Here is a 26,534-nt window from a genome sequence, read left to right on the forward strand (position 1 = left end):
AAAATACCTAAAGTAACCCTAACACAAACCCTTATCCATCTCTAACCTAAACCTAAACATCTCCAACCTAAACTAAACCAGTCTTACCTAAAACATTAACTTAATCTCCTCTCACCTCATTCCTAAACTTAACTATCTCTATCTAAGCTTAACCATCTCTTATCTAATACATTAACTGAACTAGCTCTAACCTAACACCTAAACTTAACCATTTCTAACCTAAGACCTAAACCTAACCATCTCTAACCTAAGACCTAATCTTAACCAACTCTAACCCAGCACCTAAATTTAACAATTTCTAACCTTAGAACTAAGCCTTACCATCTCTAACCTAAGACCTAATCTTAACCATCTCTAACCAAGCACCTGAACTTAACCATTTCTAACCTAAGGCCTGAACTTAACCAGCTCTAACCTAACACCTAAAATTAACCATCTCTCTGACAAAATACTTAAACTTAACCATCTCTAACCTCATTTCTAAACTTTATCCTTTGTACCTGAACACCTGAATTTAACCATCTCTTACCTAATGAATTTTCCATCACATCTTAGGAAAAATAAAGTCTAAAGTTAAAAACAGAGAAGATACCTGGGGTCTTAGAACTGCGGTCCCATGAGTGATGTCTTGAAACTGTCTTAATAGTATGCTCCTGCAATTGCAGGAACATACTATTAAATGCAAGGCTTCTGATGATCTCCCCCAGTCAGTAGGGTTGCCAGATTGGACACGATTCGTCTATTATTTTAAAAGCAACCATTAGCTTTTTAGATTATCTAACCGTGGCAAAAATCTGTGCAAATAAAACTCGAAGAACGAAGAAATATGTAGAACCGTGGCAAGTTATGAACGTAGTAAAGTAGAACCGGCGTACATTCGAAGTTGATCTGTTTAGTCAACACACACCTGGCAACCCGATCAAATAGACGTCAGTGGGTCTACGGAGGAGTTTGCTTCTGGTAGCTTTTGTTCAGTTGCTGTTAAACTACACACCAGTCTATACTTGATATAGCACTGACCGTAACAACATACATGGACACACATTTATTTGAAAAGCGAGCCATTTAGGTAAGTAGGACCAAGTAAATGCTGTTGTAGCCCACTGCTACAAGACATTATGCTGCTAGCAAGCTAGCGTTGCGCATGTGAGAGTGATGGGGTCTTCAAGCTCCTTGTAGCAGGCAGGGATTAGCACGCTTCGTTGTTTACATTATTGCGGTACATTGTTCTCTCTCTCAAGTAAATATTCGAGAGGTCTGATCCATGCTATTCCACATGTGATATATTCTCTGTAAGCCTCAGATATACTTATGTGGATGCTTATTCTGTTAGTTTATAGGGTGAAAATCACTAGTTAGATCTGGGCATGACAACACCAAATAGTACCATATCTTTATTTATGTTGACTGTTCGTTTGCTGGCTAAACGTTTTGTCTGTACTACTACTGTTTTGTTAAAGCTATTTGGAATCCATAAGCGGTTGTTTTTTCCCGTGGACATGTTTTGCAAGCGATGCCTGGTAAAGACACTATCTCGAATAATTTTGTGATGAAATTATCCAATTACAATGAACAAGTATGTTAAGAAAGTGTACACTTGTGTAGAACAATTTCAAACCAAGATAACATGATATCTACTCTATACCCACCAATCGTGGGCAAATATATTGGGCGCTATCGTCCATATACGTTTTTCCATAATAGTATATCTGGAGATGGTGATGGCTTGCAACCAAGGGGCTCAGTAGGCTTCGCAACAGGGGCTGATTGACTAATTTAACGTTCGAAGTGAAGCCAGATGCTGCCTTTCCTCGTCTTTGATTTGCAGTGGAATGAGAAGTGTGCTACTAATCTAACTACAAAAGTTAAATGTTCCGTCTTTATAATTTTGCAGTGTGGTGTATTGTTTACACAAGTTGTCCCACCCTGTCGTTTACAGCCCTGCAGTACACAATATGGCTATTTATACAACCATGGGTCTGAACCAGTAGTCATTAGCTCTATTGTTCTAGAGGCAGGGATCTTTCCCCAAACTTCAAAGCAGTGATTTAACGTGACGGATGTAGGTGAATGCGTCTTTCTAGATCTTTAAGATAATTTATCCATCTTTGTTGAAGTGCAATTGTACACAGGTGTACAGTCCACACTGTAAAAGCCTCCATCTTGGCAGCCTACCCACATCAATCTTCCTTACTAGTAAGAGTCTTAGTAGTGTCATAAATAAAATAACTGCCACCATTAAGATACTTGATTGTAATTGCATTTCAAAAGTGCATGTGTCTTTGCTATGCAGAGTGTCACTACTGGTTTGTCTAGACATGCTGCTGTGAATGAACAGCCTCTTATCTCATCAGGCTTTGTCCAGGAAAGGGTGGGGGTCTGAGCTAGGTGTTATAAAAGCATAGTTAGCTGTTTGCTGCTTCAGTAGCCTCCGAGCTGATTTGGGAGCATGTGTTTATTGTGGGCTAGCAGTACTGATGTAAAGCTGGGAATGCGTTTTTGCGATTGGTTTCCATTTTGCTATTGTGAAGCTCCTGTCTATCTGGTAGCTCCTCCTCAGCCCAGGGCCCTTGGAGCTTTGCCAACTGTGAGAGGAACATGTGGTTGACATGGCACCAATTCCTACACCACTATTCTTCCCTCACTATCTTTGTTTTGATTGTGTTTCATTGGGTTATGATCGTGTATCCTTACACTGTATCTTTGTTTCACTGTCGGCGAGGAGGAGGACCACATGTTCTATTTGTGCTTGTGGAGTAAGGGAATAGACATGATCCACTGAAGGAGTCATCTGTGCGTGTTTTATGGCTGTGTGTTCCTGCCTGACATAATTACTTTGTTTGTAAAAACATAACTGTGCCTCACTGTACATTTACTTTTCTAGGAATCAAAAGACGGCAGACCCTGGATTGAACCAAAATCATCACTGGTTGGACCGAAGCTAACCCTCCACACATTTCCACTGGTTTTAACTTATCGCTTCTCAAGATGAAAACCATGTTTGTAGTCGGGAACAACCACTGACCTGCCAACTGCACTACAAACATGGAGAGGAAACGACGAAAGAAATGAATCAAGCTGCTCAGGACTTAAAAAATGTGGACTCAATCTCCGAGCTCTGGACTTGAAATGCTGAGTCCCAATTCTTAACACCGGATCCTGCGTTCAGTAACACTAAATTCATTACCCACCCTTACCCCTATCTAATGGTGTGGGTCTACCAGGGAACCGCCATGCCTCTGCACCCCATCGGGGTATCCCTGTTGTTGGGGCTGCTGCTCGGCCTTCTGCCCATGGTGGGAACAGAGGCAGAGCGCGAAGCCCAGCAGCCCCACGACCCTCCCACCAGCACAGAGTCCCCGCCCACCACCTCCGGCTCCAACTGCTCCGATCTCACGGTGAAGCTGGAGTTCTCCACTCGGGTGGTGGAACATGGTGAGGGAACACGTGTTATGTCTCTAAAGAGTCACACTGTTTCTCTTAAGTTGGGTTTGAGTTGTCCCGTAGCCTTAAGAATAGCTAGCGTTGGAGGAGGGGATCCCACACGATGTTTGTCTGAGCTATTTCTGTTGGACACAACATGCCATCAGTGGTGTTAAGTGGTGGTATCGGTATTGCAGGCATTGTGCTGAGTGATGGATTGCACCACAATAAGTCTGGTTCACGTTACTTGCTTTTCGGCTCCTCCCGCATATCATCTTTACAGGAGTGTATTGTTGTCTCTGTATTTAGAAATGTTATGTAATGCAGGTGATGCAGGTCTTACTACTGGGATTGAATCATTACCCAGCATCATCGTGAGTGTAATGCTTTTCATACCTGCCTAGTTAATATTGTATACTTGTACTATATTCATTGGGCTATTTAAACTGCAACTCACCAGCTGCAGAGAGTTTGAATATGCTTACTGTTTGTCCTTTCGTTACATTATACCTCGAGTTTTATTGTTGAGATAGTGTGGTATGTCATGCTGGGAGACAGATGGTTTGTGGCAGGATACCCGCCCACAGCGGACCCTTCTATCATACATCTCATTGGGGTAGCATATTGTTATAATGTCCACAAATGGATAATATACAAAAAGGTTTATCATTTTTTGATGTTTCACACATAGATAAATCCAATCATTCATCAATGTTCGGCCACATTTCTTGTGTTTCTGACATTTTTTCAGTTTTCAATATTGTTAAATATATACCTTAAAACCGTACCTATCAGACCCCTATTTAAATCACGTACTCTACATAGAAGAAGCATTATGGAAATTACGTGCATTCAGTCCGCTCTGTCTCATTACTCGTCTATTCCATATGCAAACAGTTTTTTTTTCAGATTTTCTTTATATATTTAAATAGGCTTTTTCTGCACTTTATGAACGGGACACTGAAGACACAGGAGAGTGTGTGGGCAGCAGACATAGGGAATGTATGCACCGCCCTGCAGGTCAGACTCTGACCTGAGTTAGCACACTAGCAGGCCGAGCCGCCGGGCCACCAACAAGGACTGCTTCCTAACACGGGTCTCCTGCTCTTCCCTCTGCCTAGAGTACATCATCGCCTTCACAGGCTACTTCTCCGCCAAAGCCCGTAGCCTGTACATCAGCAGCGCCTTGAGGAACGCCGAGGATGGGGTTCTGGAGTGGCACATCGTTCCCAGGGAGAACCCGGCCTCCGACTTCCCCAGCGACTTTGAGGTGGTCCACATGCGCCAGGCGTCGCCTAGCAACCTGCTGACACTGGAGGACCACCCGTACATCAAGCGCGTCACTCCACAGCGCAAAGTGTTCCGGACACTCAAGTACACCCCACGTGAGTCGTCGATGCTCGCATCACGCACATGGTGTGGATTCACCATTTTCATTGTTGTTGGCGGTGGCGGTCATTTGTAGCTTTTGAGAATGCTGATATTCTATACTCTGTTTCAGACAGTAATGATTTGAATACTTAGTTTGTCTTGATCAAGGAAACTTTAGCCATCACTTTGGGCTCCAGTTAATTGCAGCCCTAAAGTCTCATATTTTCAACTTTAGTTTATGAGGGAATTTCACAAGCAGCATTGCCTTTTTTACAATTATTCATTGGACTCTGACCATAGTCCATTATCTTATCTGTCGGTCTTTTGCTATATCTCTCTGTACACTTGGTATGAAGCGAGGTGTGTGGGAGTGGGCGTGTGTGTTGCTGCAGTCTGTGTTTGTGTAGTGCAAGTGTGTTTGTCATTGCAGTGTGTGGAGTTTGTGTCTGAACTTGTATGTGTTTGAAAACTTTAACACGCACACGCACGTGTGTGTGTGTGTGTCTGAGAGCTTGTGTGCGTCTGTGTCTCTACGCGGGGGATATGAAGCCAGAAACACAGGGTGTCTGTGTTTCCACATGGAGGAGTACTAAGTGAAGCTGTCTGGGGGTGGGGATGCTGATCGCCTGCTGTACCTGGCAATGGATGAAAGCTTTCAGTGTGTTCTGAAACACACAGCGTTCTGCAGGAGTCTTTTGGTGCCAGGGTTACGAGGCAGTGGTGGGATCTCAAAGTCCATATTGAGAAAGCTTACATTCTTATTGTTTAAGTCTTTACATTTCACGTATTTCATGGACAAAGCACATTGGTTGCCCACACTGTTTTTCTGAACATTTAATGCATGGACAAAAAAATCCATTAAACCAGGAAAGGATGGGAGTGATGAACATTAAGTTACATCTTTAGGCAACATGGCAAGAACAGAAGAGAAGTAAAACAGCCTGCCTCTGCTTCTGTTTGCTCAAGACCAGATACGGTTCTTCTTTGGATCCAATCAATTCTCAACTGATTCAATGAGTAGGGTTTCATGCACCTAGATGGCAATAATGACGGAAGGGATGCATTGATTCTACTTTTTCAAGTACAAGTACTTACATTTACTACTATCAGTACTCTCTGATACTGTTAAGGGTACTAAATAATACCATAACAGTTTAAAGAGCCAGTGAACCCACCGGTTCAGTGGAGTGTTCTAGGGAAGAGGGGGCGTGTTATCACCATTGTCGTTGTGTGACAGCGTTATAATGAGTCATTTTGTATATGAAATGTGCCAAGCATCATGGCGTTAGACTGCTAAATTAGGTGTCCGGGAAACCTAACCCTCGGACACGGGTATTAAACCGCTGCTCAGATGTAGCTTCACCATCCCCACACACCGTAGCGTTGTACCTTATGGGTCCGGGAAGCCTAAGCGCAGTCAACCGCTGCCCAGGCAGAGCTGCACACATCCACACAAACCAAGCCGCCAATGGCCCTTGGTTTTGACGTCCAAGTGCTTCGGAAAAGGAACTCTGATTCGGAAGGTCGTTCATAGTGTTTTGGGGAGAATGGCAAAAACATTGGATTCTACCCCCTTTTTTTCTCTAAACTGGGGACTTATTTCAGTAACTGTGATGAAGGGGCATAGATTACTATTTTGACGATCATATAAGACAAATTACTACAAAGAAAAATAGAAAATGAGGGTAAAGTGGTATCTGAGAAGTTTTACGAGAGTACATGAGTACATTATGGGGTTTGAGTACTGGTATCAGTTTCGGTGCAACCCTACAGACAGACAGGTCCGCAACAATAACAGGGAACGAGATATCCTAGGCAGCCAAACTAAGAGGGGGAGGGAGAGAGATGGATATAAGCCAGTTCTTTTAATTGGTCCTCCATTGTCTGGGCCCTGTGTTTACATTAAGCCGTCCGCGGTCTATGTCCTCACAGCAGCTGAACCCAGCGGCCCCTGCAATGACACTCGTTGGACGGAGAAGTGGCAGTCGTGGCAGACGTCCCGGCCCCTCCGGCGGACCAGCCTGTCGATAGGCTCTGGGTTCTGGCACGCCACGGGCCGCCACTCCAGCCGCCGCCTGCTCCGTGCCATCCCGCGCCACGTGGCCCAGATCCTCCAGGCCGATGTTCTCTGGCAGATGGGACACACCGGTATGACCCCTGACCTCCTGTTGATATGACTTTACCACTGATGAACTTTATTTATAGAGCACCTTTCAGACAAGGTACTGCAAATCAGTGTTTTAGAGAATGAACCTGGACAGATTACATAATGAAATATAATGTGTGTCTGTGTGTAGGTTCTGGGGTGAAGGTGGCCGTTTTCGACACAGGCCTTAGTGAGAAGCACCCTCATTTTAAGAACGTGAAGGAGAGGACCAACTGGACCAACGAAAAGACTCTGGATGACGGTGAGCTTAATAAAAATAAATAAATCTTTCGAGACTAGCAAGTTATGGTATATAGTAAATAAAAAGAGATCGCACTGGGTTCTTTATATGTGGGCGGTTGTGTTTTGGGCATATATCCTCAGGCCTACAGTGGAGTTGTGAGTGAGTGAGCCTCAGGCCTACAGTGGAGTTCTGAGCGAGTTTCTTGCTCTCTTGGCAGGGCTGGGTCATGGCACCTTCGTCGCGGGAGTGATTGCCAGCATGAGGGAGTGCCAGGGCTTCGCCCCAGACTCTGAGCTTCACATCTTCAGGGTCTTCACCAACAATCAAGTAGGTCCACCTCTTTTGTTAATGAGTTAAAACCAATTCAAAGTGCCATCATGAAGTGAAGCCATCAGAAGAGTAATATATTAGGAGGGTGAATAAGATATAAACAGTGTGTTTTCATAATTTCCACCACCAGTTTATGTATTTCTGAAATGGGGAATATGGGATTCTGCGTGTGTGTTAATCGTCATAACAGCCCCCTCTGTCTCCCTCCACCATGTGAGCAGATGCTTTGCGCCACCATGTGATGTATAACAGGTGTGTTCTGGTCCACAAGGTGTCCTACACGTCCTGGTTCCTTGATGCCTTTAACTACGCCATCCTGAAGAAGATCGACGTTCTCAACCTCAGCATCGGGGGGCCCGACTTCATGGACCACCCCTTTGTTGACAAGGTGATGTTATTGCGTGCATCCCTACTTTGGTGTTATGTTAAATGTAACCGGTTATGTATATAATTGATTCAGTCAATTAAATGCCTTGTTCTTCCAATGAATTAGGTGGCACTGTAGGGCACCGGTTGTAATTGTTACATTGTTCTATTGTTCTCGAGTAAAAATGGATACTATGCCTCTACCCGTTTGTCACTCAGTTAATTACTATTATATCAGTTTGTAATGGAGGACAAGCCGAGGCGCGGTGCGCCGGCTGCTACTAACCTAGGGCGGCCTCGATCAAAACTGTGGATTTATGAGACTGTTGATGGCAAAATAATTGTAGAGGACGAGCTTCTCAACTTCCTCGCGATTAAATAAGGACTATGAGCCAAGACGAAGTAGTCTTGCTTGCAACAAACAACTTAGACTCTGAATGGATCGAGTCCTCGAGGAAAGTGCTGTTTGTACTATGCCCTGATACTAAGCAGCGTTATGTGGCCTTTAAAGGTAACCAAAAGGATGCCAACAACATCAAAAGTTGTCTCAAAATCCTTAATGAGTACGGGGAAAATATCCCGCGGTTTGTTTCACACTACCTGGATGAGCTACCGCCTGTGATGTTCAACAACATGGATGTATCTAACTTACTTTGCAAGATGGAGCGCCTGCATAGTGAGTTTTGTGCGCTGAGGCACGCTGTAACATTCCAGGCTGAGGTTGGAGAGACTCTGCGGTCTGTAACGGCCACTATCGATCGCAGAGTTGCTACAATGGAGAATCATCTGCTGCCGGGCAGGGAAAGCCGTAGCCTAGCCAGGCCGAATGCTGGTGGAGTCACCTGTGATCCTGTGCCGGTTGGAGCCCCAACAGAGGATACCGCTACTGGGGAGATGCTAACAGCTGCTGACATCTCCGGCTCCCCAAACACCAACATCTCCACGACCCATGTCCCGGCCGCGTCCCTGATGGTGGCTCAGGCCCGGGGGAGTCGTGGGGGATCGCTGGGCGTCATGGAGAACGAGAGCGCAGAAGGTTCTGTTGCACCCCCAATGTCTCCGGAATGGAGCCGTGTGCTGAAACACGGGCGGTGTAACAGAACCGAGAGCTGTGATGTCTTGATGAAACGGCACACTGGCAATGCTGCGCGTAACAGGTCCAAGCCTGTGGTTGGCACAGGCGCGCAAGGTAATATTAAAGTGGTTCAAACGAAAATAGTAAGCGTCTTCACCACCAAATTCTCACCAGATCTTGGCGCAGGAACTCTGGCGAATTATCTTAAAGACAAGCTTGGCCGCGATGTACTGTGTGAACGCATTGACACTGTGAACAATAGATACAGTTCTTTCAAAGTGTGTGCTGAATGTAAGGACGTTGCGGAGATGTATAGACCCGAACTCTGGCCTGAAGGCTCTGTTGTGCAGCGTTATTATGAGCCACGCAGTGTGAAAGGTCCCGGCAAGGGAGGAGCTGCCGTTACGCTATCCTAATGCGTGTTGTGTCCTATAACTGTCGGGGGCTGCGTGTTGGTAGTAGCGCAGGAGACAGGGCATGCCGGAGTGTAGTAGATAATCTGCTGCAAACATGTGACATCTTATGTCTGCAATCCAAACAGGATTTGGGAAAACTGAACTCTTTTAATGATAACTTCCATGGTGCTGGGGAATCCACTGCAGACCTTACTATGGGAATAGTGAGAGGAAGGATTGCAGGGGGTATAGCCATATTGTGGCATAAAAAGTTGGACTCTGTGATTAATGTTATAAGGACTCAAGCTGATTGGTGCATTGCTGTACATCTGAAGCTTAGTAACAAAGAGCTCATTATCCTCAATGTATACACACCTTATGAGTGTCCACAGAACGAAGACATTTACATGGAAAGGCTTGGGTTTGTAAATTCTTTCATACATGAGAATCAGTACGTGTGTGTGTGTGTGTGTGTGTGTGTGTGTGTGTGTGTGTGTGTGTGGTTGGTGATGTGAATGCAGACCTGTCAGATGGTCAGTCTCTGCCAAACATATGCTACAATTTTGTGATGATAATAATCTCAAAATATCTAGTCAACTGCTCTTACCTGCTGACAGTTATTCTTATATAAGTGAGGCTTGGCATACAACTTCATGGCTTGACCATTGCATCAGCACTGCTGATGCCCATGCTGCAGTACAGTCTATGTAAATATTATATGGGACATCCATGGCTGATCATGTTCCATTTGCCATGACACTTGAAGTTGAAAGCCTTCCCGAATTGTCTCATGAAGTGAATAGTGGCTGCAGTGCCTATCTAGACTGGACAAAACTTACAAATGATGATTTATCATCATATTATATGAAAACTGAGTAGCCTTAAGTAATATATGTATAACCCGAGATGCAATGATGTGTTCAGATGTGGGCTGTAAGGACATTTATCATGGTAAATCCCTTTGTGACATGTATGACTGTATTGTGGAAGCTTTGTATGAGGCCAGTAAGTCATGGTGTAGATACACTGGAAAATGTAATAACAACAAGCCAGGATGGAATTAACTTGTGGCAGCACACCATACAGCAGCTAAGGAGGCTTTTTTGGCATGGGTACAGGCGGGCAGACCCAGAAATGGGCCCGTCCTGAAGTATAAAAAAATTACTAATGCCAGATTCAAATATGCTATCCGGAACATTGACAAGCATGAACAGGCCATGAGAGCAGATGCTTTAGCTGACAAACCTCTCTGTAACAACGTTGTTGGCTTTTGGAAGGAGGTGAGAGCTCTGAACAGGACTATCACATCACTTCCTGGTGTCATAGAGGGTGTTTCTGGGAGTGACAAGATAGCTGAGCTGTGGAGGCAACACTATTCTGCCTTATTTAACTGTATCAAGAGTGCCCCCTATGAAATGAGTAATATCTCCAACAGGGATACATTAATTACTTTCAATGAAGTATATTATGCAGTAAAACAGTTAGCTGATAAGAAAGCAAGTGGCTCTGACCACATTACAGCAGAACACCTAAAGTTTGCAACCCCTAAGGTGGCAGCACTACTTGCCATTTGTTTTACTGGTTTCATGAATCATGGACTGTTGCCTGATTCCATGTTGTCTGTCACTCTAGTGCCTGTCATAAAGGACAAGGCAGGCAAGGTTGGAAGTGGAGATAACTATAGGCCAATAGCCTTAGCCAATGCCTAACTCAGTACCTGGGTACCACTTGTAATCAGTTTGGTTTTAAAGCAAAACTTGGGACTGATTTGTGTATCTATGCCTTGAAGGAGGTGACCCATATGTACATTAAGCAGAATTAATCTATTGTACTTGGTTTTATTGATGCATCTAATGAATTTGATAGGGCTAATCATCTTAAGCTTTTTAAGAAACTGAGCCAAAGGGGTGCCCCGGATAGCATTGTAAGGATTCTGTCCTATTGGTATGCCAAACAGAGAATGCAGGTTAAATGGGGCAACAGTGTCTCTGCTATGCAGAACTGGAAAACTCTTTGGTAAACCATTTTATGTATGCAGATGACTTGGCTATCCTCTCCCCTAGCAGTGCTGACTTTCAACAGCTCCTGAATATATGTATGTGCAATATAATGCTTCTGATATGTAGAACTAAAGGTGACAAAGAGCTGTGTTTTCCAGATTTCTATCTGTCAGGACAAGTTTTGGATGTCTGTAAGAAAACTAAATACCTGGGTCATTTCATCACAGACCAGATATCTGATGATGATGATATTTGTAGACAATGTCGCATGTTATACGCCCAAGCTAATATTCTGGCTAGGAAATTTCATATGTGCTCAGAGGATGTAAAAATTTAACATTTTAAAGCATACTGTACCCCATTATACACTGCACCCCTATGGGTAAAATTTAAAAAGGCAAGCCTTCAGAAGTTGCAGGTTGCTTATAATGACTGCTTAAGGAACATACTAAGGAAGCCAAGGAGCTGTAGTGCTAGTGCCCTATTCTGTCATGCAGGGGTCAGCACATTTAGAGCACTGCTGAGGAATTTGATGTACAAATTTATCTGTCGCTTGAATATGTCACAGAACAACATAATAACTCTGTTGAGTGGCTGCAGTGGAATTAGGTACCAGTCACCAATGTGGAAGTACTGGTATGAATGTCTTTTATAAATGCTTGTGATTTTTGTTTGTTGTTTGCTTGTTTATTTATATGCTTGTTTTTATGTGTAGTTGTGTGTTCTTTTGGACTTTGAGTCTGGCAAATAAAGATGATGATGATGATTATACGACAAACCATTTCTCACTTTTAGCAAATACTATACAGACTAGTTTTAGTTTCGTTTATAGGGTCTCTTTTTTGTTTGCATTATGTTAGAATTCATGCTGGCATAATTGAAATGCCATTGAAATGGAATACGTTTTTGGGCCAACGTCTTTCAATGGACTCCATAGAATCCAGCTGCAGAACAGCCATTCCTTCGTAGACCCTCCAGGCAACCAGATACCTGGACTACCAATGCCAAGACCTCAGTCTAACCTATGGGTAAGGGGTTCTCCACTCATGCTCTGTCTCACGTTCTCTAGGTGTGGGAGCTCACCGCCAACCGCGTCATCATGGTCTCCGCTATCGGCAACGACGGACCGCTGTACGGGTGAGTGAATTGAAACACCGCTCAGGGCAACACACCGGTATGGCCATGCTTTGATCAGGGTCCATCTGTTCCGTGTTTAACCATGCATCTTTGTTTGGATCTCAGCACGCTGAACAACCCCGCCGATCAGATGGACGTGATCGGGGTTGGCGGCATCGACTTTGAGGACAACATCGCCAGGTTTTCCTCCCGAGGAATGACCACATGGGTGGGTTTCTCTCACTTTCTCTCAACCTTTCTCTCTCACTCTTATGTAAACTCGGTTGAAACAGAGCTGTCGGCCGTGTCCTCAGCCTGCCTTGTCTCTGAACAGCCGGCTGGATAGAAGAAGGCCTCTTAATGAACGACTCCCCGACTCTCCCTGTCATAAAAGCCCTTCAGTCCCATATCACAAAGACAATCTGTTTCCTTCTTTGACAATTTTCAATTAGTCACGCGCCTGCTCACACGTTGGCTCACACGTTGTACTCTGATGCTCTCGCACCCTTTTTGGGTCCCTCTCTCTTCCTATCTCTTCGCCCAGGAGCTATCAGGAGCTATTATTTGACTCTCTCTCTGTGTCTGTTTTCACACACCCAGGAGCTACCAGGGGGCTATGGCCGAGTGAAGCCGGACATCGTGACCTATGGCTCCGGGGTGCGGGGGTCCGGGATGAAGGAGGGCTGCCGCTCTCTGTCTGGCACCAGCGTGGCCTCGCCCGTGGTGGCGGGGGCCGTCACCCTGCTGGCCAGGTCGGTAGCCCCAGCCTCTCTCCACCGGTGTGCATGGGGTCCCCGTCCCTCATGTTAAAAGTCCTTGTTCATCGACTGCCTGTCAATGAACAAATGTACAGTATGGGTTCACGCTACAGATGTTATTTACAAGCCAGCGTGACCAGACATGCTGAAATGGTTTAGACTGCTTGGTATTACACCTGCAGCCCGTGTTGAATGCATTAGACACACACACGCACACCGAGCCATCAGTCCTCTCTTGCCTGCAGCACTGTGCTGAACCGGGAGCTGATCAACCCAGCGTCCATGAAGCAGGCTTTGATGGCGTCGGCCCGCAGGCTGCCCGGGGCCAACATGTTCGAACAAGGCCACGGGAAACTGGACCTGATAAGGGCCTATCAGATCCTCAACAGCTACCGGCCCCAGGCCAGGTGAGGAACGAGCACCACAGCCACCGTCTGGAAACCCACAAGGCTCCCAGACCAGGGCTCTGCGTACCTTAGCTGAGCAGTGTCCATGGGGTCCTTGTGGTTTTACGTTCAGCTTTTTAAACCTACACAACAAAGGATGTAGGACTCGCACTAAAGACAGATACAGAGGGGATTTAAGAGTGGGGGAAGTTTTTCAGAATCTATACACTCATCATGTAAACAAATCATGTAATTTTACTATGAATGTTATTATTTTACCCTTTTGTCATATGTTTGTCATTATGTGTTATCTTTATTGCAGTTTGCATTATCAATATTAAATCTTATATAGAAACGACATAGCCCTCTCTGCTTTAATTTTATAATTTGCCACTTCGCTTTGCCCCTAGCTAACAGCAGAGTGGAGTATCCGGAAATTAGAATCCCTCTGTACTTTATCAAGAACACATTTTGTGTCAGGAATTTAATTAGGACCCCAAGAATCTGAGTCTCCTGTGAGATCCTGAGAGATTCCCTCCCCTAAAGTTGTTGAGGTCTGGATAGACACCTGACCTGGTTTAGTGGTATCTCAAGGAGGCCTTCAGGTGGGGGGCAGACATCCAGGGAACAACCAACACCCTATTCAGCCACACCTGGCCACATTTTGAACCCACTGTGTTGTAATGATAACAAAGATACAGAGCAAAGCCTTTCAGCGAGAGCCTTTTAAATACATTGAGAATCTGTTCCACATCTACAACTACCCTGATCTGACCCCTGACCTCTGGATCCCTGTTGACCTCTCACTCAGCCTCTCGCCCAACTACATCGACCTGACGGAGTGTCCGTACATGTGGCCCTACTGCTCGCAGCCCATCTACTACGGGGGGATGCCCACCATCGTCAACGTGACCATCCTCAACGGCATGGGAGTCACCGGCAGGATCGTAGACAAGGTATGCATGAGCAACGCCGATTTAACGGAACAGAGCCACCTGTTCACTCTGAGTAAAGCAAAGACACTCTTGTGTGTGCCACTGCCCTGAATTCAGAACTGTCCATTAGTGTGAGGCGAAAAAGTGGGTATTGGACTCACAGCTGAAAGAATGTTGGCGCTATGTGGCACATAGTCCACCCACACCCTGCACCTTTGACCTTATGAAAAACTCTCAAATATTGTAAATAAGTATGGAACCGTGTTTGTGTAACAAACCCAGCTGCTAGGTTTGTTGGTCCAGTCTCAATATCGATATATATTGAACATGTTTTATATTGATATTGATCAAAAGTCTATCACAATATGATAATTTATTGTTTTATTGCCCAGGCCTAATCTAGACATCACCCAGAGGAGATGTTTGTTAGAAGGCATGAGATTTTTCTCTACCGGCTCCCTATAAAAAGTCTGTGTGGTATCCGATTGAGCCGATTGTGGGTATAGAGCAGATAATTTACCGTGACGTGACCAGATTCTCCAAACGTAGGACGCAAGGATGTTGCTTTAAATGTAAAGACGACAAACATGATGTTTCTATCATGTGGATCGAACCGGAAGAATATGTTATTGCGGATACATCCAAATAAATGTATTATTTATGTCAATGCAAAAAAAGTCATTAAGGATTCTGCAGGAGTCTGCAGTCTCCTCCGCCATCTTGAAGGTGTTAAACCAAACACTGCGATTATTACCACAGTTTACTTTTGGCATCATGTCCTGCCTCCTGCCGCTCTACCCAGGCGCCACCTCTCCCCTCACCAAAACAGAGTTTTTCCAGCGTCCATGCGGACATTCTCATGTTGTGTGCTACGTGTGTGAAAGGGCAACTCTGGGCAGTGTCCGCACCTGATTCTCCGGTCTTTGGGTGAAAAGGGCTCATGTCACATTTCAACATGAGACTTCAGCAACCTGGAAATGTTGTTCCGGTCCCTGTATTCACTGTGAGCTGCTTTTGGATAACGGTGTCCCCTAATCCTTCCCCCAACCCCCCAGCCCATCTGGCAGCCCTACCTGCCCCAGAACGGGGACCACATAGACGTGGCCATGTCCTACTCTGCCGTGCTGTGGCCGTGGGCGGGCTACCTGGCCATCTCCATCTCCGTGGCCAAGAAGGCGGGGTCGTGGGAGGGCGTGGCTCAGGGTCACGTGATGGTCACGGTGGCGTCGCCCGCGGAGAACGACGTGAGTGATTTAAAATATAAAATGGAAAATGTAACACTTGCTTTGGATTTTTCTGCTTCTTCCCACCTGAGTGACTGTGGCTACTTTTAATTAATAAATCTAATCGTTTTAGGCCTAGCCCTAATTTCCATCTGTATTTTTGTCTATGCAAGACCCTTATTCCTGTTGTAATGGAATTTTAAACCCATTTTAAAAGTACAATTTACTTTTGTACTTTACAGTAACTCTATAAATCACAGTCAACACTTCTATATGAGCACCCTGAGCACTTGGACAGACGGCGCCTCCCTCCCAGATAGACCTACTCTTTCCAGGGTACATAGACAAATAAAAATGGGGAGCCAGCAAAGGCATATGAGAAGACGCCCAAAGTTGAAAGTGTGAGGACACGGCTCAGGACCTCCTGGCTCTCCGTCATAGTGCTGTCAAGGCGAGGGCTGATCTCTTCATTAACCTCATGGCCGTCATGGCGGCCACCCCTGTGGGAGGTCGTTAAAGGGTTTGAATATTAAATGAATGTGATTGATCCTCTGCCCCTCCCCAGTCGGCGGTGGGCGGGGAGCTGACCTCCACTGTCAAGCTGCCCATCAAAGTGAAGATTGTACCGACGCCTCCCCGCAGCAAGAGGGTGCTGTGGGACCAGTACCACAACCTGCGCTACCCGCCCGGCTACTTCCCACGAGACAACCTGCGCATGAAGAACGACCCGCTGGACTGGTGGGTGAAGGCCAACGCTAGTGACGTGGACGGAACTTAGCCACATAAGTTCCGTCCACGGAGCCACATATAACAGCAGGCTGGAGTTTTCACATCCTCGATGTGAAACATTCTTGAAGCCTTGATGATTCTCAAAGTGGTTTTGTTTGTCTTTATTTCTTATTTGATATTATTTATAGAGTGTCCAGTGTAATGTAAAGTGTTCTTTCAATGGCTGGTACCTTTTTCCTCCAAAAGCAACCCAGCGATTTATGCAAAAACCAGGATCTAGTGCATGGTAAACACAGAAAAGTTTAGAAAAATTTAGGGGTTAGGGCAGGCTGCCAGATTCAAGGGTATGGCTAGACATCTCCTCTCACTAGGAACATTAGGTAAATATCAATGTGGACTTTCAAACACTTCCAAACACTTTTAATATTTACCAAACTTGATATGGAAACCTTATCATTTGTTTGTATAATCATCTGCCCTCTTGAGCAATCATCAAAACCAAATAGCGAACTGTAGCATATCGCTCTAGGCACTTCCTTTGCTAAATCTGGTCAACCTTTTAAGGGGTGTGTGTGTGTGTGTGTGTGTGTGTGTGTGTGTGTGTGTGTGTGTGTGTGTGTGTGTGTGTGTGTGTGTGTGTGTGTGTGTGTGTGTGTGTGTGTGTGTGTGTGTGTGTGCGTGCGCGCAGGAACGGGGACCACATTCACACCAACTTCCGGGACATGTACCAACACCTGCGGAGCATGGGCTACTTTGTGGAGGTGCTGGGTGCGCCCATCACCTGCTTCGATGCCAGCCAGTACGGCACCCTGCTGATGGTGGACAGTGAGGAGGAGTACTTCCCCGAGGAGATCACCAAGCTGAGGAGGGACATCGACAACGGCCTGTCCCTCATCGTCTTCAGTGACTGGTACAACACCTCCGTCATGAGGAAGGTCAAGTTCTACGACGAGAACACCAGGTAGGTAGAGCGCCACCGCCTTGTCTGAGGAGTTGAGCCGCTCATTGATTTGAAATCCCCGAGGCCTTGTTGATTGGTTTATTTTGAGACCCCTCTGTCGGTGTCACACACAGCGTGATCCGTAAAGCTTCCCAGTGACAGAGCGGATCATTTAGTCGTTTTTTGGCGTTGTAAACGCACGCCTTTTATGTCTGAAATTAGGTCTGGCATTAGTTGTGGTCTGGTCTTTTTTTACATTGTTTTTGGATGTGATCCGCAGGCAGTGGTGGATGCCGGACACGGGGGGCGCCAACATACCGGCCCTGAACGAGCTGATCTCCGTGTGGGGGATGGCCTTCAGCGACGGGCTCTACGAGGGAGACTTCACCATGGCAGATCACGACAGTAAGCACGCACACACGTATACATACACATACACATACAATACATACACAGGGCTGATAGCGTTCCGGCGCCACGCCGGAATTCCGGCAGATCGACGTGTCTGCGGATTTTTTTTTTTAATCAGGTTCGCGTTCTGAAGTGTCAGACCACGCGGAGAGCGCCTCTCCAGATCGGAGAGGCGCTTTCACTCTAACCACACCAGTAGGCCTACTTAAGCCAATCAGAAATAGGGTAGGGGCTAGTCTTGGGTCATATCCAGGGCTGTCGTGGTGGCTAAACGCATGTAAACGCCTTTTACCCACCTCTGGAATTTTGGAAATAGCGTTTACGCACCTCTGAGTGGCGTTTACGCACCTGTGAAGTAGTTGTTTTTTTTTAAGGCATGTTTACATGCCTTAAAGTCTTCCTAAATACATTTGGTGTAATTTTTAAAGTGGCAACATTCCATGTGTTGTACCTACACAAGCACAAGCAATTTATCTCGAATTTTTGCGCTGCATTATGGTGCGTGTCTGTGACCAATCACTGCCTGTGGCACCGGCTATCAGGTTGTCTCTATTGATCAATGGCTCGAGAAACGTTTATGCGATTTGCGCGATATATATATATATATATATACACACACACACACAAGGCCTCGATTACAAAGTAAGTCCAAAGAGCAATACGTTTATTTTAAGGTTGTTTTGGTTCGCAGAAGATGACGCATTCAGTCAGTGACGATAACGTTACCACTAATTGTACACAGCTCTTATGTTAATTGCGTTGCTTTACAGCGTGGAACAAAGCTTATTTTTCTCTTACAATGCAATCTCGGGTTTAAAGTCACAACGGACAGGTGTGGATGAGCTGGTGTCAAAAACTCCGGCAACCAGGAGCATGCTTCTGCACTTTGTGCGCAAGGAGAATATTGTATGGAACTTGCGGGAAAAAAGTGCTGCCACGGCACAAATTCGACCTATAGGCATCAAGCAGCTGTCCGAGCAATTCAGCACACCTCACGTTTGCCGGGGGCAACAGCCACAGCAGATATCCGACCCTCAATGACATTGCCGAGTTTGATTGCCGACTTTGTGTGTCAGAAATTAGCGGAGGATAAACTCCTCGTCTCGAGGCAGCATGCAAGCTATCTTATAATATCTTATCTTTAGTAAGCTATATTTTTTAGTTTTCTATTAAATAGTATTCTCTTAATAGCAAATTGTTTTGAATAAACAACTTTAGGGTTGTAGTATTGTATACGTTTTTGTTGCACTGTAACTGTTTCAAAATGTATTTAAAATAAATGGTGCATATTTTGCAGAAAAATGAATGTCACCTTGTTCATGCCCTTTAGTCAATGGTTAGGCTACTAATCAATTCCTAGTTTACTTTGGAGTATTATAATTTCCACCTACTGACCTTTCTTGGTATGGCTGTAGTATTTGTAGTCTCAGTATGCTATATAAGCAGGGATGGATTACTGAACAGGCCTACCAGGCCCAGGGTCCCAAGAGCTCTGGTGCTCTACACAAAGATGCTACTGTAATATAGGCTTATATTTGGTTTGTTCATCTCATGTCTGAATGTTGTCAATTTATTTCCACAAAATTCACCAGAATCTATAATTGAAGGGACTATTTATTCAAATTTTCCCCCAGGGGAGCATACCCCTGGATCCCGCTTGACAATTATGTTGATCAGGGCATATATCTTGGCTTACCGCTTACCTCCCAGGGAAAAAAAGTTCAGGCTCAGGATTTTTTTCTACTATCACCCCTGCATACATACATACATGCATACATACATACATACATACATACATACATACATACATACATACATACATACATACATACATACAACGCCAAAAACTCCTAAATGATCTGCGCTGGGAAGCTTTAGGGAACACGCTGTGTTTCTTAGATATATATATAAATATGCTTTCTTATTTCCATTTTTTTTTTCTATTAATTTCATATTTACAGATGAAATGCAGAAATGCACCATTATTCAATGTATTAGTTTATTAGTTTATTTCCAATTGAGCTGACATCATGTAGTTACTTTAACATGACATAAGAGAGCTACCCTGTTTTAGGGACTACATGCTTTACTTGTATCTCATATCTCGTAATACATCAAATTTCTTAGGTATTTGTATTATGTTATCTTCCTTAAAGAGCGGTCCCTGAATTGGCATAAGTCTGAAGTGATGCCAGTATCCAGAACCTGTCTCCCAACAAATAATACACTTCAGTTCAAATGGATCGATTCAGGGATGCAATATCTTGGGATTCGACTTACTCCAGATATTAATAACATGGTACATGCTAATTTTTTTCCATTGCTTCAGCCTATAAAGGCTAATCTGGATAAGTGGAGACTGATCAACCTTAGCCTTTGGGGAAAAGTAAACACCATTAAAATGATAGTTGCTCCACAGGTAAATTATTATTATATATATATTATATATTATATATCCATGATGGTGCCATTAACTGTCCCAGACTCTTTCTTTAAACAGTACAATCAAATAATCAGGGAATTTCTGTGGAATGGCAAGAAGCCCTGTATAAAGCTGGAAAATGTGTATACAACTAGAAGCAAGGGAGGGTTGGCTTTGCCTAACGTGGAGTTATACAGAGCAACCTTTGAGGTGCTCAAAATTGCTAAACATTGGGGTGGTGACAGCTCAAATCTGGGATGGTTGGGTATAGAGAGGGAGCTGGTGTCTCCATTTGGAACAATTGAGGCTCTGTCACAAGCACCTCAGAAGAAGAGACACCTACCCAATCCTGCAGTATTCCAGAGAGACCTAGGCAAAGGTGCATAAGAAAATGTGTATATCCCAATATAAGCAGGCATATTCATTGATTTGGGATAACCCCCAATTAGGGAGGGAATCTTTTGTTTGGAATAACTGGCTGAACAAACTTATCAGTAGGATTAGTGACTTGTATAGTGATGGTCTGTTCCAGTCATTTGAAGAACTCAAACAAAAATTTAACTTAAGAGATAAGGCTGACTTCTGGAAATATCTACAATTGAGGAGCTGTGTAATGAGTTTGAAGGTTTCATTTGATGATGACAGGAATAAGTTGCTCTGCTATTTAAAATTGCCTGAGCTTGTGCGTAATGCCTCCGCTTTCTACAAAATAATGGCAGACAGTCTGTATGGTCACTATAATCATTTAAGGGAAATCTGGCAAAGGGACCTGAACTCAAATATTCAGGAGGAGGCATGGGAGGATGTGGTTTTCAATGCAGGGTGGCCAGTGAGGGATGCAATTAGTTTAATTTACACACTATAAGGTTATCCACAGATATTATTATACACCAGTTAAACTTCATAGGATGGGGTTGATGAAGGACAATTTGTGTTGGAAATGTATGAATGACACAGGCTCCTACCTCCACCTTCTATGGGAATGCCCTATGGTCCTTCCTTTTTGGAAAAAAAAAAAATTAAAACTATTGGAGAATGGTTAGATGTGCCATTACCAGAGTACCAGAGTCTCCCCAGCTATGTCTATTAGGTGACCGGTCACTTTTACCTCCATGGGTGTCTAAAGCAGAGTCTGCCTTGGCACTAGCTGGGTTTATCTCAGTTGTGCGAATCATCTTAAGACACTGGAAAAGCCAAGTAAGGCCTGGTTTTGGAGACTGGCTAAAGTTAATGACAGACACAGCCTCCTTTGAGGATCTTATTGCAAGACTGAATGATGGTAGGGGTAAATTCTACCAGGTCTGGTCCTACTTCCTTCATTTTATTCAATTTCAACTGAATAGTGCCCCATAATGAAAGTATTATCATATATAAAACCCACCCACACACCCCCCCTTTTTTTATTTTGTATCTTATTTTATTTAAGATGTTATTTTTTATTTCATTTTTATTTTACTATTGTTGTGATGTAATGCTATTACAGACTTTCTGTTTCATTTCCCAGATGGATGTGTAGTATATGTGTGCCAAGTGTTAGTTGTTAAAATGATGTGTATGTTGTGTGTTTCTTATTGAAAAAAAAAAAGAGCAAAAATCAATAAAAACTTTGATTATAAAAAAAAAAGAGTGGTCCCTGGGTATGGCCTTGACTCTCTCTCCCTCTCCTCTTTAGTGTACTATGCCTCAGGCTGCAGCATCGCCCGCTTCCCTGAAGAAGGAATAGTCATCGCCAAAAATCTTAAAGACCAAGGTATTTATTTTGGGCTGTTAAATCATTTTATTTAATTGAATGATAGCGAAGCCTGTCTGCACTAGTCTGGTACACTGCGAGGAGCTGGTGTCTGTTCAAACGTGTGTGTGTGGTTATAGGTCTGGAGGTGTTGAAGCAGGAGACCGCCGTAGTGGAAGGAGTTCCAATCCTTGGACTGTACCAAACGCCATCTGACGGGGGGGGCCGTATTGCTCTGTATGGAGACTCCAACTGTATAGATGATAGCCACAGGCAAAAAGGTAAAAATAAGTGGAAACCTGAATGATTGTGTTGAGACAAATTGTGTGTAAAATGTAATACAAAATTCTGATTCACTTGCGAAATTAATGTTCATTTCACACGCAGCTGCTTAGCTAAACTACCAACAAATTGGTTAGTTTTCACTCCATAAAGCACCTGTTTGCTCAAATAGTCACCAGGGATCCCAGGCTATGCACCATTAAAGGCTGGTGCCTCACCAACTCCACTCAGGACCTTCTCTAATGATCGCCTGGTTCTTCCCTTCCAGATTGTTTCTGGTTGCTGGATGCGCTGCTACAGTACACATCTTATAGCATGACTCCCCCGAGTCTGGTCCACTCCCACAGCAGAGTAGCGGCCCCCCAAGGCACAGACCGCCCACTGCCACAGAGACTGGAAGGTAAGCATGGATTTGAATAGCAATTGTCAGATATATATTGAATATGTCTCCCATGAGTGCATGTACATATGCAATGCAAAAACACTCTCTTTTTATGTCAGTATATGTTCTATTATGTCCAGTGTTGTCATTTATATGTCCAGTATTGTAGTTTATCTATTTATTTTTGTTTATTTAGGTCTCAGCACTCTTACTTGTGTTTCTTTTATACTTTACTTTTTCTATTGCACTGTGGAAGGAGCCTGAGACTCAAGAATTTCATTGCCAGTGACTGCTTTTGTAATTGTTGTGTTTATGACAATAAACCGTCTTGAATACTTGTCTGTAAACATTCCTCAACTTTCCCTCGCAGGCAACCATCTCTATCGCTACTCTAAGGTGCTGGAGCCACACCTGGGCGATCCTAAGCCCCGCCCCTTGCCTGCCTGCCCTCACCTGTCCTGGGCTAAGCCCCAGCCACTCAACGAGACAGCGCCCAGGTACGTTCCATCACACACTACTACGCTACATACTACACATTTTGGGGGGGAATAACTCAAGCGAGGCGTGTGGTTGGCAGATATTTTCTTGCAACTATTCTATTCTTGCAACTCGTTAATCCGTTTTTTTTAATCTCAACCAGACAAAATTCTAGAAATTGCTCTCAACTGCACTTAATGGCGTTTGTGCATTGCCCTCCCTGTATTCCTTCTGTCTCTCACCCTCTCTCCCTATCTCCCTCTCTCCTTCGGGTTACCCTCCTGTATTCCTTCTCCCTCTCTCCTTCGGGTTACCATCCTTTATTTCTTCTGTCTCTCTCCCGCTCCCTCACTCACTCTCTTGTATTTCCTCTGTCTCTCGTCCTCTCCCTCACTTACTCTCTTGTATTTCCTCTGTCTCTCGCCCTCTCCCTCACTTACTCTGTTGTGTTCCTAGTAATCTGTGGAAGCACCAGAAGCTGCTCTCGGTGGACCTGGACAAGGTGGTTCTGCCCAACGTGAGGCCCTACCGGCCCCAGGTCAGGCCTCTGTCTCCTGGGGAGAGTGGGGCCTGGGACATCCCTGGTGGTGAGTCCAAACCTTTACAACAGGCATCACCAAATGGCGGACCGCGGTCTGGGTCCGGACCCAGTGACGGTTCTGCCCGGTTAAAATTCTAATATTAAATAAAAAAGATAAATCATAAGTGCATGCGCAGCTAATCTAGTTAATACAACAGGAGCGTCATCAATAGCCAAGCCAATCAAATTGATTGTTTGCCTTCCCGCACGTACCAGAGTGAGAGTGAGGAGATGAGAGATGGCTTGCTCAAAAGTGAGAAAAGTAGAAGGTAAAAACCAAACTTTTAAAGATGAATAGACAGACAAATACATGTTCGTTCTGCCTGCAGCCAGTTCTAAACCGCTGTGTGTCTCATATGCTGTGAAACTGTGGCGTTAATAAAAAGTGGCAACGTTAAGCGTCACTATGAGACCAAACACGGGTCGTTTGAGGAAAGGTACCCGCATAAGTCCGCAGTGAGGGCAAGTAAAATGATCGAACTGAAAGCACAGTATGACGGGTCTACCCGTGTCCTCACGCATACATTTACAGGCCAGCAACGTGCAAATGAGTGTTCATTAAAGATTGCGTGGATTTTGGCGCAACACAAGAAAGCATTCAGCGATGCGACAGTTGTGAAGGAGTGCTTAAATGCGACTGCAGAGTCTTTACTTGACGGTAAACAAAAAGACGACATGTGTGGGAAAAAATCAAGCAAATACCATTGTCAGCTACAACAACAACCAGAAAATCGGAACTATTAGCAGAGGATGTACTGGCACAGCTTGATGCATCTGTTCAGAACGCAGTATGCATATCCTTATACATTGATGAGTCCACAGATGTAACGGATAATGCCCAGCTTTTGGTGTATGTGAGATTTCTTCACAAAGAGAAGAAAGAGATGTGTGAGGACCTGTTGGGTTTAATGCCACTTGAGAAAGATTCTGAATGTTTTTAGGCTACTTGACATATATTTTATTCAGGAGAAATTCAGTCTCTGTTGTCTGTTATTGATAAAAGTATATTACTTTGAAAACACTTGAAGTTTGACAATAAATTATATAGAAATGTAGGTACGTTGTTGATTTTATTTACATCAGGGTACACTATTTCGAGTGACAATATAAGATTCGGATCTTTGCTGGGAGGAAAGTAACTGAACCTCTTTGAATTTTAATTGAATACCCCTGCTTTACAAGTTCAATACCAAGACGTTTAATTTACTCTCAAGTCTAATCCCCCTCTTTCATCTCAATTTTAGAACACTATGATAATTCAAGTTTTCTGGGCTGAGAGTTCCAGGAAGGAGGCAGGGTGTTTTATCCCCATGGTTACTCCCTCATACCAACTTTGTGATCATTTTTTGCACTTTGTACAGTCGTTGTGTATGAGCGATTGAGTGAGCGATGTTGCACATGAAATGAGTGGAACGTTCACGAGATCCTATGCAAACACATAGGATTTTACCTATTTTCTGTAAATGACTTATTTCAGTAACCGTGATCAAATGGCATAGATTAGCATGATGATGATCATCAGACATGTTGAAGTTTAAAACAAAAAACGAAACTGATTAGGGTTCACTGTCCCTTTAACACTGGACCAGGCCAACGGTCAGGACTCCAGATGGTATTGATGTAAGATCGCTGGGTCTTTTTCTTTTTCAACTCACCAGTCCCTTCCTTTCTTTGACCTCCTCAGGGATAATGCCTGGCCGCTATAACCAGGAAGTGGGCCAGACCATCCCTGTATTTGCGTTCCTGGGCGCCATGGTTGTCCTGTCCTTCTTTGTGGTACAGCTGACCAAAGCCAAAAGCAAACCCAAGCGCAGGAAGCCGCGGGTGAAGCGCCCCACCTACTTACAGCAGCAGAGCCCCTCCCCCACCACCACCGCCACCACGGCAACGGGCAAGAGCCCCACCGTTTGATTGGTCCTATGGCTGCTGAACGCGGCCTCAAAGCAGAGATATGTGGGAATGGACACCATGAGGGCTAATGCATGGATCGTGGCTGTATGACCCATGAACTCTACCAATGCTGAGACCCAAGGGCACAGTGGGGGAATCCAGCTTTTCTTAAACACAAACACTTTCAGACTGCATTCCCATGTTCTCCATTGGTGCTTGAACGGTTCTGTGCCTATTGGTTATCAAAGTCTTTGTGACCTGCGTGTATCTGTGTAGAGTGTTGCGCTGTTTTGGACAGTATTACACACATTTTCACAAACACTACATACAAAACCTACCAGGAGATCAACCCGCATTCAAGGAAAACGGAAATGTTGCCCAAATTTCTGACATTGTTCTTTTAAAGAAAGGGATATTCTTGACTTTATTTTTCTTTGACTGAAACGTCTTGATTACATTTTTATATTTATTGAATTTGTTTGTATCTGAATGCATATTCCATAAAAGTAAACGCAGCAACATCCTTTATACACGCACACTCACAGGTATTTACAAATGACCCAACCCATCCCTCAACCTCATCTCGGTGTTTTTGTATATTTCATTTATTGTCTTAATTGGTATCGTTTTGTCCATCTATGAACTCTTATGAACAGCCTTTCTGTTAACCTATTTCCTACAATGATTCACAATTTCACTGTATATAAAATAGCATTGACAAACTGTTGAAAATGTATTTCATCAATAAAAAAAAAGGCATCACCATGGCTCAAGTCATTAAAAAGAAACGGTATACTGGTTTTGTATTAGTTCTGAGTATGCATATTTGACGTAAACATGAAGTCAAATTCTGTCAATTGTTTCTCTCAAGATATTTACATTGGTTGCTTTTATACGAGGTAGTAAATCAAATAATCAAAATGA

The 26,534-nt window shown here is 44.2% G+C and overlaps 1 protein-coding gene across 2 annotated transcripts; it reads left to right on the forward strand.

Annotated features, from left to right (window-relative positions):
• Positions 1–943: 943 nt before the first annotated feature.
• On the forward strand, positions 944–26,372 carry mbtps1 (membrane-bound transcription factor peptidase, site 1). 2 transcript variants are annotated; one of them, XM_084476765.1, is made up of 22 exons: positions 944–1,069; positions 2,885–3,435; positions 4,545–4,808; positions 6,727–6,942; positions 7,092–7,202; positions 7,402–7,511; positions 7,786–7,902; positions 12,420–12,487; positions 12,593–12,695; positions 13,067–13,218; positions 13,470–13,631; positions 14,422–14,566; positions 15,601–15,789; positions 16,334–16,506; positions 17,186–17,458; positions 17,718–17,842; positions 21,943–22,020; positions 22,140–22,280; positions 22,550–22,681; positions 23,034–23,160; positions 23,597–23,727; positions 25,405–26,372. In XM_084476765.1, the coding sequence occupies exons 2-22, from the start codon at positions 3,207–3,209 to the stop codon at positions 25,629–25,631; spliced, it is 3,273 nt and encodes a 1,090-aa protein (XP_084332891.1). In that variant the 5' UTR covers positions 944–1,069; positions 2,885–3,206; the 3' UTR covers positions 25,632–26,372. The 2 variants fall into 2 exon arrangements, with proteins under 2 accessions (XP_084332891.1, XP_084332892.1); XM_084476766.1 differs by having other exon boundaries at positions 6,730–6,942.
• Positions 26,373–26,534: the final 162 nt, after the last annotated feature.

Source organism: Micromesistius poutassou (genome assembly GCF_964030765.1).
Source record: "Micromesistius poutassou genome assembly, chromosome: 13".
In the NCBI taxonomy this organism is placed as follows: domain Eukaryota; kingdom Metazoa; phylum Chordata; class Actinopteri; order Gadiformes; family Gadidae; genus Micromesistius; species Micromesistius poutassou.

What these genes read in the sequence shown, in the direction of transcription:
- mbtps1 (XM_084476765.1), top strand. Translation starts at nt 3,207, where the DNA reads ATGGTGTGGGTCTACCAGGGAACCGCCATGCCTCTGCACCCCATCGGG. An exon ending in GGGTCTTCACCAACAATCAA is followed by an intron (nt 7,512 to 7,785) that starts GTAGGTCCACCT and finishes CTGGTCCACAAG; the next exon opens with GTGTCCTACACGTCCTGGTT. An exon ending in CAAAAATCTTAAAGACCAAG is followed by an intron (nt 22,021 to 22,139) that starts GTATTTATTTTG and finishes GTGTGGTTATAG; the next exon opens with GTCTGGAGGTGTTGAAGCAG.